Source organism: Scyliorhinus torazame, chromosome 9, assembly GCF_047496885.1.
Source record: "Scyliorhinus torazame isolate Kashiwa2021f chromosome 9, sScyTor2.1, whole genome shotgun sequence".
NCBI classification, from domain to species: Eukaryota; Metazoa; Chordata; class Chondrichthyes; order Carcharhiniformes; family Scyliorhinidae; genus Scyliorhinus; species Scyliorhinus torazame.
In genome coordinates this window covers 120,448,482-120,463,715 of record NC_092715.1, presented here as the reverse complement: position 1 = coordinate 120,463,715, position 15,234 = coordinate 120,448,482, and the positions used below count along the sequence as shown (strand labels likewise).

The following is a 15,234-nucleotide window of genomic DNA, read 5'->3' as shown; positions in this document are numbered from 1 at the left end:
AGCTGTCTAGCCCACTGAACATTTTTAAATAACAAATAGAAAATGCTGGCAATACTGTGAAGAAAGGAATAGACCCAAAGTATTGATCTGAAACATTAACTCCAGATGCTGCCTGACCCGAGTATTTCCAGCATTTTCATTTTTTGTTCCGATGCTGTAAATCTGAAATAATTATGTTTTGTGTATATTTTTAATTCCTAGGGCCAATAAAGTAGAGATTACTAACTATTGGAGCCTTACATGCAAGTTTCGCTTCAGACAGGGGGAACACAGTGGCACAGTGGTTAGCATTGCTGCTTCACAGCGCCGAGGTCCCAGGTTCGATACCGGCTCTGGGTCACGGTCTGTGTGGAGTTTGCACATTCTCCCAGTGTCTGCGTGGGTTTCACCCCCACAACCCAAAGATGTGCAGGGTAGGTGGATTGGCCACACTAAGTTGCCCCTTAATTGGAAAAAACTAATTGAGCACTCAATTTAATTTTTAATTTTTTTTTTAAGTTTCACTTCAGACATTGGTGAACTAGATTTCCATTGCCAGGTGATTTTAATAATATTAGAACAGTTATCATTATGAAGCTGTCGTTAATAGTTTACTAAATGGTCAATCTACAAAATGCCAAAATAAATGCTAATTGACAAAATACATCTTCACAACCATCCAAAGTCTATTGCACTTTCGAAAAAAAATGCAACTTGCCTGAATAGTGTGCATCACTTAATGTTTTGAAAGCTAAAAGCAGCACAGAATGGATTGTCAGTAAATTTCTAAAATATAAAAAATGCCAAAATCTTTATTTTTAAAAATAGGTTTTAAGTTACAGCTGAGTACAATGATACTTCCAATCCAGAATAGCCGTAACAGCAGTAACCCCATTTATTTTAAACAACAATTAGAAAATCTAAGTAATTAAATATTATAGCCATCGATAAATTTTCAACAACATAAACTTCAGAATGCTAGCCTAAGTAATCCCATCTCCATCTGCTAGTGTTGGACTCTGCAAAAGGTGAGCACTCTAATTTTGGAATTTTAAAAAAACATTAAAACGGAGATAAACTGGTTATTTCCTTCCTCCAAAATAAACAGCAACACATACCTGCTTCAACAGTTAAGGCATTCCCACGTTCAGTTTTGGGTAAAAGATCTGTGCGCTCTTTATTAGTTACAGGAAACCGCTGAATTAGATTGCGTATGGCGTGTTTCATACTATGGGTTAGTGTGCAGGTCATGACAGCCTGTGCCATCTCAGAGCCATCTTTCTTCTTTATTGTAAGAAATCTGTGTGCCCCTTTTCTGAAAGGAAAGGATTGATTACTTTCTCAAATAACTTTCATAATAATAATAATCTTTATTGTCACAAGTAGGCTTACTTTAACACTGCAACAAAGTTACTGTGAAAAGCCCCAACTTTAAAATACAAAGCATAAAAACATAAAAGGATAAAAGAGAACTTTGATATATGAAAAACATTTTTTTCACTACCCATTTCAAATAAGTTATTTTATGTGCTGTAATACTTGCATAAATGACCAGCACTTCAACCTATTACATACTATTTTGCTTTCTCTTAATTTTGGACTTTCATAGCTTCACTTGAATAGACAATTTAATAAAAATATGCATTAAAAATGCACCAATTCATTCTCCTCCTGTCTGCGTGGGTCTCACACCTACAGATTCTGCTGAGAACAAAGTTGGAACAATGGCCAGAAAATGGAACCAGGTGTAGACTTTCAAGCAGAGGTCTAATAAGAAGGCTTGGATTCCAGTGACGGGGATATGCTGAGCAGACACACTAAAGGTGGCCTTCATCCTGAGAATATGGATTTAGGCACTTTTAACTGAAATTAACCAGCCGAAATTGTGAAAAAACATCCCCGCACCCTCTTCCAACAACAGCGGATCTAACGATGCCTAGCAGTAGCAGCTCCAAGGTCCGAAAACAGGAGGAAGGCAACAACAGCCTAGAGAAGTGAACAGAGGAGATGGTGAACACACAAGGCAATGAGGATCCAGCTACACCCGACAAAGAGGAACGACCAGGCTGTGCACGGGGCTCCCCATCACCGGTGGGTGGATGGAAGGAGTTTCTCACGAAGGAACTACAGGCCAGGGAACAGCAGAGGGCCATAATTGCTAAACTGCACCGCTACTAAGACCGGGAAAGAATCCTGAACTGAGCCAGGCAAAGTACTGCAAATGGGAAGGGCACCCGATCAGAATCTACCAGGACATTGGGGGAGACCTGGCCAAGCGCCAGGCGGAATTTAATAACGCAAAATTAGCTCTGTACAAAAACAGGGTGACGTTTGGAATGCTGTACCCAGCCAAACTATAGGTCACCTTCCAGGGCAGGGATTTCATTGCACCTGCGGATGCGGACGAATTCATCCATGAACGTGGGCTGGGAAGACAGTAACAAAGCCAAAGATGAAACAGATACCCTGGCAAACAGACTTTCAAAGACGATTTGCGCGGGACTGCATCGCCTCGATCTGAATGTGGGAGCTACGCCTTAGATAGGTGGGGGCGAGAGCAGCAGGTTGCAGAAGGGGGTGAGGAGAAGGAAGAAGGAGAAGACAGGTCGCGGGCGAAAGAGAGCTGAGGCTGACCGCGGGAGGGAGGCCACCACACTAGCAGGAAAGCTAGCGGCAGGAGATAGAAGTGAGGGGGAGCCATGGCGCATCTCCCGCTGAGGAGACTGCGCCTGGCGAAACATAATCAAGGGAGGGGGGGGGGGGGGAATGCTCTGGGCTGGCTATGACAGATCACACATGGCAGCAAGGAACACAAACGCACCCCAAACAGCCAGTTTGGACGGTCCCCCCAAAAAAGGTAATCCCGGAGTGCAGGGGCTCAACCACATGGCGAAACACAGTTGGTGGCAATGTTGGGTGCCCCTTGGACAAACGGAAACCCTGAAGCACAGGATCCCAATCTCATGGTGAGTAGTGGCAGCGGTCATTTTGGATGGCCCCTTATCAAAGGGAAACCCTTGGAGTACAGGGGCGCATCCACAAAGTAAGTATGGTTGATCCCGTAAGGGGGGGGCGGAAACAGAAACTCCATCAGAATAGTCAGCTGGAGCATCAGGGGGCTTAACGGACCAGTAAAAAGATCCAGAGTCTTTGCCCACCTGAAAAGGTATGAAAGCCGACAGTCTTCCTCCAAGAAACACACCCGAGGGAAAAAGACCGACTACGGGTAAGAAAGGGCTGGGTGGGACAGAGCTACCATTCATGCTACGGGAGAAGAGCTAGGGGGATAGCCATACTACTCAATCAGAGGACGGTGTTCTCAGCAACAAAGACAGTTACGAACCCAAGGGGACGGTCGTCATGGTCAACGTTGCCCTCGAAGGGGCACCCGTTGTCCTGATCAACGTGCACTGGGACGACGTGAAGTTGGTAAAGGCGGGGGGGGGGGGGGGTAATGGGGGAAACTTCAACTGCGTTAAGGACCCACGGACTGACAGATCGAACCCCAAATTCAGGAAATCCGCAAACATGGCGAAGGAACTAAACACCTTAATTAAACAAAATGGGTGCAGTGGACCGGTAGAGGTTCACGCTCCCAGGGGGGTAAGGAGTTCTCCCTCTTCTCCCAGGTACACAAAATATATACCCGGAGTGACTTCTGGCAGTGGGGAAATCAGTGCTTCCAGGGTTAGCAAGAGCAAAATATTCTGCAACTGTAATCTCCGACCACGTTCCACAATATATGGATCTGACGTTGGAGATGGGCTATTCCCAGTGTCCCCATTGAGGGTGGATACGGCCCTCCGGGCCGATTAAGGCCTTTTGCGAAAGAATATCACAGGCCACAGATGGGTACATTACCAATAACCAGAACGGGGAGGCCTCACCCTCCACGTTCTGTGAAGCGCTGAAGGCTGTGATCAGGGGAGAAATTATCACTTTTAAAGCACACAGACAGGAAGGAGAGGGTGGCTAGAGAACAGCAGATCGTATCCATACTAGAGGTGGACCAGCGGCACTCCGAGGCCCCGATCGCAGAGCTGCTGGCAGAGAGAAAAAAAGCTACAAATGGACTCTTGACCTCCTCTCCACTAGGAAAGCCATGTACCAGCTCGGCCAGAAACTGGGGGCCTTCTACAAACATAGACAAGACCAGCCGTCTACTGACTCACCAGCTGAGAAAAGGCAGCACGGTAGCATAGTGGTTAGCACAATTACTTCACAGCTCCAGGGTCCCAGGTTCGATTCCCGGCTGGGTCATTGTCTGTGCGGAGTCTGCACATTCTCCCAGTGTGTGCGTGGGTTTCCTCCGGGTGCTCCGGTTTCCTCCCACAGTCCAAAGATGTGCAGGTTAGGTGGATTGGCCATGCTAAATTGCCCTTAGTGTCCAAAATTGCCCTTAGTGCTGGTTGGGTGGGGTTACTGGGTTATGGGGATAGGGTGGTGTGGGCTTGGGTAGGGTGCTCTTTCCAAGAGCCGGTGCAGACTCGATGGGCCGAAAGGCCTCCTTCTGCACTGTAAATTCTATAAAATTTCTATGAAAGCAAGCAGCCAGAAGGGAAATAGCACAGATCAGGGACAATAACGGCAGGCTGGTAGCCAAACGAGAAAAGGTCAACAAAGCATTTGATGCCTTCTGCCGGGGGCTTTATACCTTCCAAGCCCCTCCAAAGCGCACTCGGGGATGAAACAGCTTCTCAATGGACTGGACATGCCAGTCGCGGGGGAGGGTAGCAGAAGGGGTCTAGAAGCACCTCTAGAACTGGAGGAAGTCATGGAGAGCAATAACTCCATCCAGGCAGGGAAGACGCTGGACCAGATGGATTCCTGGCAAACTTCTACAAAACATTTGCGGCAGTACTGGCCCTGCACTTGCAGGGGATGTTCGCAGACTTGCTAGTAAGGGGCACTCTGCCACCATGACTAGCACAAGCCTCAATCTCGCTGATACCCAAGACAGACAAAGAACCGAGTGAGTCCAGGTCCTACAGACTCATCTCGCTACTAAATGTAAATCGCGAAAATCCTAGCCAAAATCCTGGCTAGGCGTCTGGAGAACTGCATACCAGAGGTAATTACAGAAGACCAGACGGGCTTTGTCAAGGGTAGGTAGCTAACATCGAAGATCAGGGGTTTGGTAAACGTGATAATGACCCCACCCAGGAAGAGAACACCAGAAGAAATCATCTCGTTGGATGCTGAAAAGGCCTTTAACAGAGTCGAGTGGAAGTACCTCACAGAGGTACTGGAGCGCATCGGGCTTGGTACAGGGTTTAATGATAAAAACTGGGAGGCATGGACAAGCTGAGGCGAAGAGCCTGTTTCCATGCTGTAAAAATCTCTGACTCTATGTTGGATGCGAGTGACTTAGGGAAAGGGGACTGAGGGCTAAGCCGAATGCAACTAAAGGTGGTGCAAGAGCGCACCCAACCAGAACCCAAATGAACAGGTCTGTTTGGGCGGGGGTTCAACCACCCCCCTCCCAGAAAGAACTAGGTAAATGCACAAACTTTGACTATGTCAATGATGGCGGGATTACATTCCATAAACTATGAAAATCAATAAATACATTTTTTTAAAATAATAAGACGGCGGCTTTGTTTTAGCCTTAGATAGGGAACCTCTGATCTAACATGATATCCAGAACAGCTGCATGTCTGACATGAAAGCAATGGCAGTGAAGTACCGTTGAACTGTCAAAAGTTCCATTCATTAAGATAACATTGATAAGAGGCAATCTGGAAAAAGTAGCAGTCAGACTCAAAGGATGGAGATCGAAGAAAACCAGAAATGACTGAGGGCAGGATAACTTTGCAGAATATCAATGACTATATTGAGGCAAGTAGAATGGAATCATGTGGTAGTTGTATATTAAGTTTAATAGGAAATTTGCAACAGAGAATGGAATGGTCAATCAAAATGAAAGCCTTGGAATGCTCTCAGCAGAAGGCAGGTTAATGTGTCACCTTCAAGGACATAATCGGAGGCTTTAACTAAAAAGTTATTTCCTATGCACAGAGATAAAGGTAATTAACTCTTGAAAAAATAGCAGTTTTATTGGAAGATGTTGGGGTATAGTCGTGAGATCATTAGTACTGAGCAACAATTTATTTTGTTTTTTGCTGACAAAGTGTTTGATTTTCAAACATTAAATCGGTTACTTTTGAGTTCATTTTGGGGGATTTATTCAGCCTGTTGGAGCTATCAAGTTGCAGCCATCTTTCCAATTATTTTGTATATGAAACATAGCGGGCGGTATTCTCCCCCCCCCCGCCGGATAGGAGAATCGCCGGGGTGCCGCGCGAATCGCACCATGCCGCCCCGACCCCCGCATGCAATTCTCCCACCCAACCCCTGAAACCAGCGCCGCGCGAATTGCGCCGGGCCGCTCGGAGAATCGCCGCAAACTGCAAGCCGCGATTCTCCGGCCCGAGCGGCCGGCAAAAAAAGCGACAGTCCCGCTGCCGCCGTTCTAACCTGCTCTCGGGCCGGCGGGACCTGGGGCTTCAAGGGCCAGGAGCGGCCTGCACGATCGGGACCCACCGATCGGCGGGCTGGCCTCTCTGTCGGCCTCCTTTCTTCCGTGGGCAAACCATTATCGATGGGCCATTTTTGTGCGGGGCGACCTGGAGGAGGACGGCCACCGCGCATGCGCTAGTTGGCGCCGGCCCAACTGTGCATGCGCGGGACCCAAGGCGTCTTTTACGCGGCGCCGGGTCTCTGATGCCGCTCCAAGGCCCCGCCCCCATAAATTGCACGACGCCCCTGCTAGCCCCACAGAGGGCGGAGAATAGGGGTCTGGGAACGGACTCCGGTTTTTACTCCGGCGTCGGCACATAGACTCCCGTTGGGAGAATCCCGCCCAGCATCTTTGAACAGTAATTGATCTATTTTCACATGTATTTTTCACCTTTGGTATAAAGTAGCAGAAAAGAATGAAAATTAAAATGATTAAATATGTAACTTTGAATGTAAACATATTTAAATATAAAAGCATTTCAATTGTACTCTGCTTAGGTTCCAGGACTTGCCCTGTACAAACTATTCTAAAACTACTAGAGATTTACTACAACTGCTACAGTGTGTAAGTATCAAACATGTCCCAACACTTAGCAACTCACCCTTTGCTTTTAGAGATCAAACCAAGGGACTGGGCAAGGCGATGGATAAATGCCCTTTCTGTACTAGTCAAGGAAGACGGAAATTCCATTTCTAGAAAAAAAATGATCAGTTGTAGATGGTGCAAATGTAATTTATGCAATATTTTATCTAGTTTTCACAATTTGAAATTCTTTTAGTGCATTGAATCACAGTAAGATACATTACTGCATACTGTTAAAACTCCAAACTTGCAATTAATGGTGAAACATTTGTCTCAGTCATTTTCATTCATTCATCCTGGCCTTCGGAACATACTCCATTTTTTAAATGAAAGAGAAAATGTTGGAAATACTCATGTCTGGCAGCATTTGTGGAGAGAGAACAGCTAATGTTTCAAGACATGGCCTTTCATCAGAAACTCTATATTTTTGTTCTGTCTACTTGTCACACACACACACTCCTTAACTTTTAAAAATCTGAACTGGCTGTTCTTCATTAATCCATATTATGAGCATTAATTTTAACCTGTATCATGACCCCTAGAAGCTTGCTTGCTACTGGTATTAGGCTCTTCAATCTACAACTACACACTTAACTCTGACTGCTGAAACACATAGTACACTGGTGACCATGCATGCCTTTGGCACAATTTCTTGAGGTATTTGCAAGATTATGGTCACATGCACTGCCGTTTCCACCTTGGTTTCCCTCAATAATCTTTTTTATTTACAATTATCCTTTTTAATTACTACACTTGCTTATCTTTGTATTTCCAATATCACACCTGTCTGTGAGAACGGAGGCAAAATCTCCACTAATCTTCAAGAGACCTTTTACTTTAGTTTCTCATCGGGTTTATAACTAGTATTGGTACATGCCATGTCTTGCGTACATCGGTTTGCCAGAAAACAATCGTGCTTTTATGATGCAGCCAGTTTTGATTGTCGATGTGTCATTGGATCGTTGCAAATATAAATATCCATGAAGAAATAGAAAATCACTACGAATCCATCTGGACAACTCATCTGCATGCGTTATTAGGAGTGGAGGATGGGGGCTGTTACAGGACATTATTGAATCATAGAATTTACAGAGCAGAAGGAGGCCATCCTGCCCATCGAGTCTGCTCCGGCCCCTGGAAAGAGCACCCTACCCAAGCCCACGCCTCCACCCCATCCCCGCAACCCAGTAACACCACCTAATCGTTTTGGACACTAAGGGCAATTTAGGATGGCCAATCCACCTAACCTGCACATCTTTGGACTGTGGGAGGAAACCTGAGCACCCGGAGGAAACCCACGCAGACACAGCAGACTCCGCACAGACAGTGGCCCAAGCCGGGAATGGAACCAGGGACCCTGGAGCTGTGAAGCAACTGTGCTAACCACTGTGCTGTCCTATTGGTATGGACAGTTGCAGGTTAGCTGATCTTGACTGGAGAATGGTGCACAATAAATGAACCTAAAAGAAAATGCGAGAAAAGTGAAGGAATTTTGGAATGAGTTTGGAAAGTAAAATTGATACATGGGCAATAATCCTATTTAATGGTTAAGATATCTTCACAGTTTGGAGGACCAAAGTTCTAGCAGTTCCTCATCTGAATCTCAAGATAAGATTACCAACTTGGAAGTCATTTCAGAATTTTGCTTTGGCTTAGTTTCTTTTGTGGACAACAAATGCCCAGTGTGTGGAAGCCATTGTCCTTGTACAGTAAACTTTCTTGTTGGGAAGGTCCATTGCTTTTTAAAATTGTTTTTTAATTCCAGGGTGAATTAATGAAAATCACCGAGGAGGGAATGTTTCACCATTAATTGCAAATTTGGAATTTAAACCCATTAGGTTTAAACAAACTTTTAAAAAAAAAATTTAGAGTACCCGGTTATTTCTTTTCCAATTAAGGGGCAATTTAACATGGCCAATTGACCTAACCTGCACATCTTTGGGTTGTGGGGGTGAAACCCACGCAGACACGGGGAGGATGTGGAAATTCAACATGGACAGTGACCTGGGGCAGGGATCGAATCCAGGTCCTCAGCGCTGTAGGCAGCAGTGCTAACCACCCACTGCACGCGCCGCCATTTGAACAAACTATTTAAGGCTGATGCCTCAATGTTGCACTGAAGGAATGTTTCAGTACAGGATTAAAGGAGTTTCATCCCCAGGATAAGATTTTAAACCAAGGACCTGACTGTCAGCTCAGAGTGGAAAAGCTTGCAATTATAATGCCGTTTTTAATAATGTTTTGTCAATGTCACACATCACTGATATGAAGCGGTGCAGATTAACCCTTTTGCGTAACGAATATCTACAATTTGCACATTTAACTGCCAAAAATGATTCATCTCCAAGTGCTTTACAGTCAATAAAGTACTTCTAAAATGTAGTCATCGCTGCAATGTAAGAAACACTCAATGTGGTCTCCTCTCCATTGGGGAGTCCAAACACAGACTACGCAGGCTGGGTGACTGTTATGAGAAACACCTTCGCTCAGTCCGCAATCATACTCCAAAACTTCTGGCTGCTTGCTATTTCAATTTGCCCTCTGCTCACATTTGTGTCCTCGGCTTGCTACGAAGTTCCAGTGAATCATAGACATAGAACATACAGTGCAGAAGGAGGCCATTCAGCCCATCGAGTCTGCATCGACCCACTTTAAGCTCTCACTTCCACCCTAATTCCGTAACCCAAAAACCCCTCCTAACCTTTTTGGACACCAAGGGCAATTTAGCATGTTCAATCGACCTAGCCTGCATGTCTTTGGACTGTGGGTGGAAACCGGAGCACCCGGAGGAAACCCACGCAGACACGGGGAGAACGTGCAGTCTCCGCACAGTGACCCAACGGTGAATCGAACCTGGGACCCTGGCGCTGTGAAGCCACAGTGCTAACCACTATGCTACCATGCTACCTACCCATTGCGACGCAAGCTGGAGGAACAGAACCTCACCTTCCGATTAGACACTTTACAGTCTTCTGGACTAAACAGTGAGTTCCCAATATCTTACGACTATGAGCTCTGTCTTCCAATTTGACTTGAACCCACAATCTTCAGACTCAGGCAAGAGTGCTGACACGGAGTGTAGCTTCGGACAGAGTGTGGAAGTTTGTGAGAAGAGGGAGTTCGGTGAGGAGTAGAGGGCAGTACTTGGATTCTGCTGGTCTACAGGGGAGATGGTGAATATTGGTAAGTTGTCCCGGTCTATTTTCCGAAGGTTTAAATTTGTATTGGAGTTTGTGATAAGATTAACATTTAAAGGAAAATAAATAATTGAATAAAATAATTAAGCCATTAGTTAAAGCTCATAAATACTTCAGGACAGGTGGTTGTCAAGGCTGCAGCATGTGGAAGATCATCAATACTGGTATCATCCAGGGTAGGCACAGCTGAGTAAATTACTATGGCTTGAGGAGCTTCGGTTCAGAGTCATTGAGTTGGAGGCAGAGCTGAAGACACTAACACATCAGGCAGGGCGAGGGTTACCTGGATGCTTTGTTTCAGCAGGCTGTCACTCCTCTTAGGATAGAATCTTCTGGTTTGGAAAGTGGTCAAGAACAGGAAGGAGAGACTGCAGCGGAGGCTGGTATGGGGACCTAGAGGGCAGAATTGCAGGAGTGTCAGCCTCTGCAATTGTCCAACAGGTTTGAGGTTCTTTCAGCTTCTTTGGATGAGATTGGGGGCTGCATGGTGAATGATCTAACTGACCATTGCACTGTTATACAGGAAGCCATTCAAGTGGAGGGAGCACATAGGAATGCAATGATAGTAGGGGACAGCATAGTGAGGGGGATTGACCCTGTTCTCTGTAGCAAGGAGCAAGAGTCCAAATGGCTGTATTGCCTGACAGTGCCAGAGTTCGGTACATCTGCTCTGAGATGGAGAGGAATTTGCAGTGGAAGTCCTGTTGCCGTGGTCCATTTAGGTATCAATAACACAGGTAGAACGAGGAAAGAGATTCCGCATAGAGAGGTTAAGGAGTTAGGCACTAAATTAAACAACAGAACCTCCAAGGTTATAATCTCTGGATTAATACCCGAGCTGTTCACAAATTGGCACAGGGTACATAAAACTGGAGAGATGACTATGTGGCTCAAAAAACTGGGGTGGGAAAAGTGGGTTTCGGTTCGACAGACACAGGTATCAATACTGAGAAAAGTGGGGGCTGTACCGTTGGGATGGCTGAAATCTCAACTGTGCTGGGACCAGTGTCCTTGCAAACCACATAACTAGGGAAGAGGAGAGGGCTTTAAACTAAATAGAGGGGGAATGGTTCCGGAGAGGGGATAAATAGGCTTACGAAGGAAAAGATATGGCAGCAGTACAAGTCTGCTATTTGGGTAATGTAGCCACCTGGGTTGGCCACTTCCCGACTTAAAATGGAGATCCGCAAAAAATGCAGGGAAATTCAGTCAAGCCAGGAAAAATAAGCAGGTGCAAAGTTTCCTGTGTATTAGAACTTGCAGAAACCCAGATAGCACTGAAACTAACAACAATCTGCATATTAATGAGCGATCCCCGGGAACAATTGGAAACATTTAAGGTAAACAAGGCCAAGCCAGACTCCTCGGCGCCAGCAGGAGCCAAGACAAAGGAAGTCCAATGGACACTTAGGAACCGCCCAGCGATTAGGGAACAGCTCCAGTATTGGAGAAATAGATCCAAGTGATCAGAACGTAGTCCAATCACTTGGAACCAGATACGGGGTCCGCCCAAAAGGGCGCGAAGCCCCTAGGGACTATAAAGTAGAGTCCCCAAGTTCAATTCGTCCTTCTTGGCTGGGTCTCTCAGCAGCTCGAAACAACCCTTGACAGTGACCTGCCTAGTAGCTGCATCAACCAAGTAAGTCTCCAGTCAACGCACGCTACGAGATAGGCGCTCCTAGCTACCAGTCCATACCAGCTTTGAATCCTGTAGACTCAGAATCGAACGAAAGGCCATTTGTTCCCCTGACCTGGTGGGCCAGTTCCAAAGCTAAGTATAGGCCTTTTAGTGTTAGAGATAGTCTAGTAAGTAGAGTTTTATACATGAATAGTGATTGACTGTGTATAATAAATGTGTTTTGATTTGAAACATACTAACTGGTGTATTGAGTTATTGATCAGCACTTGAACCTCGTGGTGGTATCATAAAGATACCTGGTGACTCCAGAGCAAAGGTTATAGAAACAGAGCAAATTTAGTAAAGACACAACGAGCAACAAATTAAGAGCCAACTAAAGTTAGCAACATTTACTGGCGAACGCTGACGGGATCAGACTTAGAAGTGGCCTAATCACTCTGGGAGAACCCAAAATTTGATTTGAGAATCCAATTGGGAACAGAAACATTCACAAGTGTTCAAGCAGTTCTGATCAATCCTCATAATTCGGAAGCGTGTTAATGCCTGTGTAACGAACAGGGCTATAAGGGAAAACTGATAGATTTTGTTGCGAAAAAACGGTTGGGAGTTTGTATTCCGGAAAATAGCGAACGCCATACCCGTACTTACAGCACCGCCTTAGTACCCCTCGTTCCAAATTTTAAAAGAGAGCATTCAGATAGGAAAAATGGCAATGAAGGCAATGGAACGCCTCATGAATCCTCAGGAATTCAAGGTCACAGCGACCAGCAGCAGAGTAAGACCGTGTCCCGTTTGGGAAGAAGAGATCAGAAAATATCTCAAAGGGAAAGGATGGCCTCTTTGGAGTGAATTCTGTGATAATGAGGAAACAGGACCCGGGAGTATAGGACATACTTGGTGAGAGAACCTGTCAGAGATCCACAAGAGCAGCTTGGGAAAAGCTCACAAGCCGATGGCAATTGTGTCCTGTCTGGCACAATTGCGAGGCACAGAGGTCGTCGTTCGGACGCTCCGCAAAGAGATAGAAGAGAGACATCGAATGAGCAAGGTCGATGTTAGTGAGATCGAGAGAGAGAATATAGAATTAAGAAGGAAGTTGTCAGCAAAGGACGGAGAGGTGGATGATGCCAAGTGGGCACACCAGTCTTGTCTAGCGCATCTGAGCAGCTTCCAAACTCAATACGATAAGGCCTATCAGGATACGCAACGTGTAGTCCTCGTAAGAGAAGAGACAGAGAAACAGGTAGAGGCATTGCAAAGGCAGTGCAGCGATCTAAAAGCAGCGTTAAGAGCACTCCATGCTGCCACCACGGAGCACAGACAAAGCTCAGTGGATCATGCAAAATGCCGGAAGCAGATTGCGGAACTGCAGTCTTTGCTTTCAGTGCAAAATGGGTTTCAAAGCACCTTTGGATCCCAATTAGATGAAGACGACGGCGCTGATTGGCAAGAACTAAACAAAACCGCGCAGAGATATGTACAGGGAACATGTGCGCAAGGAAAGCCCCAAAGGAGAAAAGCACCCCAACCCCCCACAGAGCAGATAGATCAGGCACCCATGAATCCAGTAACTACCCATCGCACAGTCACATCGAACGGAGACGCGGAATTCCTTTACACCACCCCCTTAACCGTGACCCAATTACAGGACGCGTGCGAAAAGATCACACCGTTCCTCCCCACCTCAGACCCCCACCACTTCTTTGCTAGAGTGAAGCAGCAGGCGACCACGTACGGCCTGGATGAGCGTGAGCAAGTGAAGCTCACAGTTTTAAGCTTAGACCCTTCTGTTGTAGCCGCCCTTCCCGACCCACAGAATGCAGGAGGAGGCACCCTTGCAGAGATGCACACGGCGATCCTAGACGCGATCGGTTATAACAGAGGTGACCCAGTAGAAGGCCTGAATAAGTGCAGGCAGAAGAAAACAGAACACCCCACAGCGTTTGCTGGATGCCTGTGGATCCATTTTACAGCCGTTTTCGGAAACTTAGACGGCGCCCATTTGTCCCCAGACAACATGGCCAAATGGACCCGCACCCTTATCTCCCATGCCACAGAGGCAGGACAGAAAGCTTGTACTAATTATGACCCCTCGGAAGAAGCGCACAACGAAAAGTGGGTTTTTAAAAAGGTTGTCCAGCACCTGGGAGCAATCTGTCCACAACAAACCCGCGATTAGAAAACCCGAGGAACAGCAGGCAGAGGCAGATATTCAAGCAGTTAAAGCGCACCAGAACCCCGCATGGGTGAACGAAGGCATGAACAGCCCCCCACAGAAACCACAGGAGTGTTACAACTGTGGACAATTAGGTCACTTTGCACGAGAGTGCAATGCCCCACGCAAGCCACAGAGAGCCCAGCAGGCAGGCACTCTGAATAGAGACAGAACAAAGCCCATACATAGTGTACGCACCCGTTCAGACCAGACAGACATGAACGGAACTGACTGACGGTGTTCGGGCTTCCCCACCTGGGTCTGCGACACCCTTTGGGATAGGTCCGGCCGACCAGTCGTTGCAGCGAAAATACGGGGACAGCCCATCAAATTTCTCTGGGACACAGGAGGGTCCCGCACCACAATTAATTCCTCCACCATGTTCCAAAAAGACACGTGGCCCACTACCACTACAGCCGCAATCACCCTTAGCAGCTTCACAGGCCACTCCCAACAGGGACATCACAGCCCCTGCCCCCATTCAAATTGGCAACATTACAACAAAACACCCCATAGTTTTGGTCGACCTGGACCACACAGCAGAACACGTTTTGGGCATCGATTTCATGAACTCCCACAATCTTTCATTTGACCCAGTAAACCAATGTGTCTGGAAAATGACAAAGTCAGCAAGAGCCCCCGCAACGCTTACAGTAGGTGAGTATGCTAATAAGATTAGCGCAGTCGACGATTTTTGGTTTGACCCGACCAAGATTAGCGCAGACAAACCGGTTAGGGCAGTTCTCCAGAAGAACAGGGCCACATTTGCAAGTCATAAACATGACTGCGGCAGGATGGTTGGTTCGGTTCAAATAACAGGACCTGACCCTAGACCCCAGAAGCAATATGGATTTCCCAAAGAGGCAGAGGGAGAAATCTCAAAGGTTATTGATAGCTTATTAGAACAAGGCGTATTAGATCAGTAGCCTCTACTAATAATGCCCCGATTTGGCCAGTGAGAAAGCCCGATGGATCATGGCGACTGACCATCGATTACCGGGAACTCAACAAAGTCACCCCCGCAGCAGCCCCCACGGTAGCCACAAGTCCCGAGACCATGCTCAAACAGGGACTCAACTCACGATATTTTACGGTTTTGGAC

General features: G+C 46.5%; 1 protein-coding gene across 8 annotated transcripts in view; it reads right to left on the bottom strand.

The window, feature by feature from the left end:
* ythdc2 (YTH domain containing 2) overlaps nucleotides 1-15,234 on the bottom strand; it is a 227,156-nt gene that overhangs the window by 184,378 nt on the left and 27,544 nt on the right. For all 8 annotated transcript variants that reach the window (XM_072516464.1, XM_072516459.1, XM_072516461.1 and 5 more), the window contains 2 exons: nucleotides 7,101-7,191; nucleotides 1,098-1,294 (listed from right to left, as the gene is read on the bottom strand). In XM_072516464.1, coding sequence (XP_072372565.1) covers nucleotides 1,098-1,294; nucleotides 7,101-7,191 — 288 coding nt within the window. The remainder of the gene's footprint in view (nucleotides 1-1,097; nucleotides 1,295-7,100; nucleotides 7,192-15,234) is intronic.